This window comes from Penaeus japonicus, unplaced genomic scaffold (assembly GCF_977035675.1).
Source record: "Penaeus japonicus unplaced genomic scaffold, GWHDUDI00000001_assembly GWHDUDI00000010, whole genome shotgun sequence".
Lineage (NCBI taxonomy): Eukaryota > Metazoa > Arthropoda > Malacostraca > Decapoda > Penaeidae > Penaeus > Penaeus japonicus.
In genome coordinates this window covers 6,886,975-6,889,474 of record NW_028234412.1, presented here as the reverse complement: position 1 = coordinate 6,889,474, position 2,500 = coordinate 6,886,975, and the positions used below count along the sequence as shown (strand labels likewise).

General features: G+C 33.8%; 1 protein-coding gene across 45 annotated transcripts in view; it reads left to right on the top strand.

Moving 5' to 3' along the window:
• kst (spectrin beta chain, non-erythrocytic 5 kst) overlaps positions 1–2,500 on the top strand; it is a 286,833-nt gene that overhangs the window by 275,121 nt on the left and 9,212 nt on the right. For all 45 annotated transcript variants that reach the window (XR_015191305.1, XR_015191304.1, XR_015191302.1 and 42 more), the window contains 2 exons: positions 1,560–1,781; positions 2,018–2,156. Coding sequence is in view for 38 of the 45 variants with exons in the window: in XM_086540544.1 (XP_086396670.1) it covers positions 1,560–1,781; positions 2,018–2,156 (361 nt within the window). In the remaining 7 variants the exon portion in view is untranslated. The remainder of the gene's footprint in view (positions 1–1,559; positions 1,782–2,017; positions 2,157–2,500) is intronic.

The window sequence follows — 2,500 nt, the reverse complement described above, 5'->3', positions numbered from 1 at the left end:
GGGTGAAGAAAAAACAAAAAAACATGACATATCTTTTGTAAGTTAACAGTTACATTACACTTAAGATAGAAAAGAAAGAGAAAAAATCATTTTTTCTTCTTCAGATATATACTAGCCTATGTACAATTTTCTCAATTTTAATATTTAAGTGTATAGTGGCTGTTAACATATATAGTGGACCTTCCTCTGTCATGATCTTCTCTTACAAAAATCTATTCTATTTTTAAAAAGCCATATACCATTGTCATGCAATATATGTAGAAATATAGTTCATCTTTACTCTGTCTTGCTGTTCACATGCCAAGTTCTCTCCATTGTTTTTGTGCAGTTTGATTGCAATTTTTCTTTTTATCTGATTTACAATTGTTTTTTCCTTATGTCCCAGAGCTTAAGCTTTCTCAGAAAATCACAATGCAGCCAAGAAATATTGTAAACAGATGTTGTGAGAGAGAATAGTAAAGCTTGAGAAGAATAGTAAAGCTTGAGAGAATGGCACATGTTGAACATCAATACTTGAAATATAAGTTGTAGATTTTAGATAACTGGCACACCAAGGCTTTACTCTCAACATGATTTAGCCCCATTATGAAGTTTGCCTATTATCTGTTTATCCAATCTGTCACGAATCTATCGGGATCCTACTTGTGACAGAGGAGGGAATACCACTAAGAGAAATATGTCGTAACACAAAGGATGCATGAAAGGGAGAGACTGACTCGTATACCCTGTACTGAAAAGGAAAGGTCGGGTGAAACACTCACGTTTGCTCGTCGTTTGGAAAGCATGTGGTGTTTTCATTTTTCTGTGTTTTTTCATGCTGTTTTGTGTTCCTTTTTTTGGGTTTGATGTGTTTTTTGAGGGCATGGTTTTCTTTTTTTTCTTTTATTTATTTATTCTATAATGGAGTTATTGTTGTGTTTTGGTTTTTGATTTTTGCAGTGACACTTTTTAATTTTATTGACTTGCCATTACACAGGAATAATTATGCATGTTTTATTGATATTTTTTCTTTCCCAATATTAATTGGTGCTGGTTTTAATTGATTAATCAAAATAATATGTATTCATTTGTGATTTTGTGTGTTTCTTTTTTTAAAATTAATTTTTGTAACACTTTAACAGTACATTAAATATTTGCTTTTATCGTAAAGAATCCAAGTTTTGCTTACAGTAGCACCCTTCATTGCTGTTGCTTGTGCTACTGTTACTTAGTATTAGATAAGAAGAAAAATAGATGCATTTTCATTTTGTAGATAGGTAGTTCAAATGAAATAGACATAGATTTGCTATTATATAGAGATATTTATTAAGCCTTTGAAGTTCATGGTTACTCACTATTTTATTGTAATCTGTTTCATATCCATCAGATTTCTTTTAATTTCACGGTATTATTAGAAAGAGAAGATCCAGATTTCAAGTTGAAAGATAAAAGGATATATTAATAATCCTAAAATCAATCATGCATAGTTATTCAATACAAGGAGACGGAGAAATGTAGAAATAAAGATGATTAGACAAAACAAAGCTTCAATATATTAAAATAATAATGTATGTCAATAGATATCAAGAGGGCAGAGAGCATGAAGGTTGACCTGAAGAAACCCAAGAGAACGCCCAGCTTCACCACAAGACGAAGAACGCAGAGCTTCCGCAAGCACAAGCGCATGGAAAACATGGCCAACCTCCCACCTGTCGAGATCCAGGGCTATCTTGAACGCAAGCAGGAACTGCAGAGCGGAGGCAAGAAGGCAACCATCAGATCCTGGAAGACGTTCTACACAGGTGAGAAACCCCCTTGCATGTGTCAGTCAGTCAGTCAGTCAGTCAGTCAGTCATTTTTTAGCTTTTGCTGTTTTGACAATTCCTAAAGCTAAAACATGAAATGATGATAAGAGAGATAGAGAAAGCACATATTGCTCTTATGCCTGTCAATTTAAAATGCAATTTAATGCACAGTAATAGTAGTAAAAGCATCATAACATTCAGTTGATAGATACCAACCCTCTCTCTCCGTCCAGTTCTCTGTGGGCAGTTGCTGTGCTTCTTCAAGGACGAGGAAGACTTTTACGACCAGAAGGCTGCCTCGTCCCCCATCTCTATTCACCAAGCAGGAGTAGAGAAGGCAGAAGATTACACCAAGAAGAAGCATGTCTTCAGGTGAGTTGTGGCTGAAAATGAGGTGGAATTATGTGTGTGAATTGGTGTCATTCACTAAGCTCTTTATTGTTTGATCAAATGTTCACTTAAAGAGAGAAGGATAAAAGCATTATGCCTCCATTATTTCTTGATTGTTTTACTTTATTTGTTTGTTGATTGATTGATTTATTCTATTTTATTTAATTTTTTAGGTCTTTTGCAAATCCTGTATAGTTTTTGATATTCTACATAGAGGCAAAATTCAAAGAAAATATCTGTACTAAAGTCATGCTAGGTGTTATCTGTTACACCTTACACATACTAAAAATACTTGAGAACATTTTGTACTTCCAATAGCATATAAT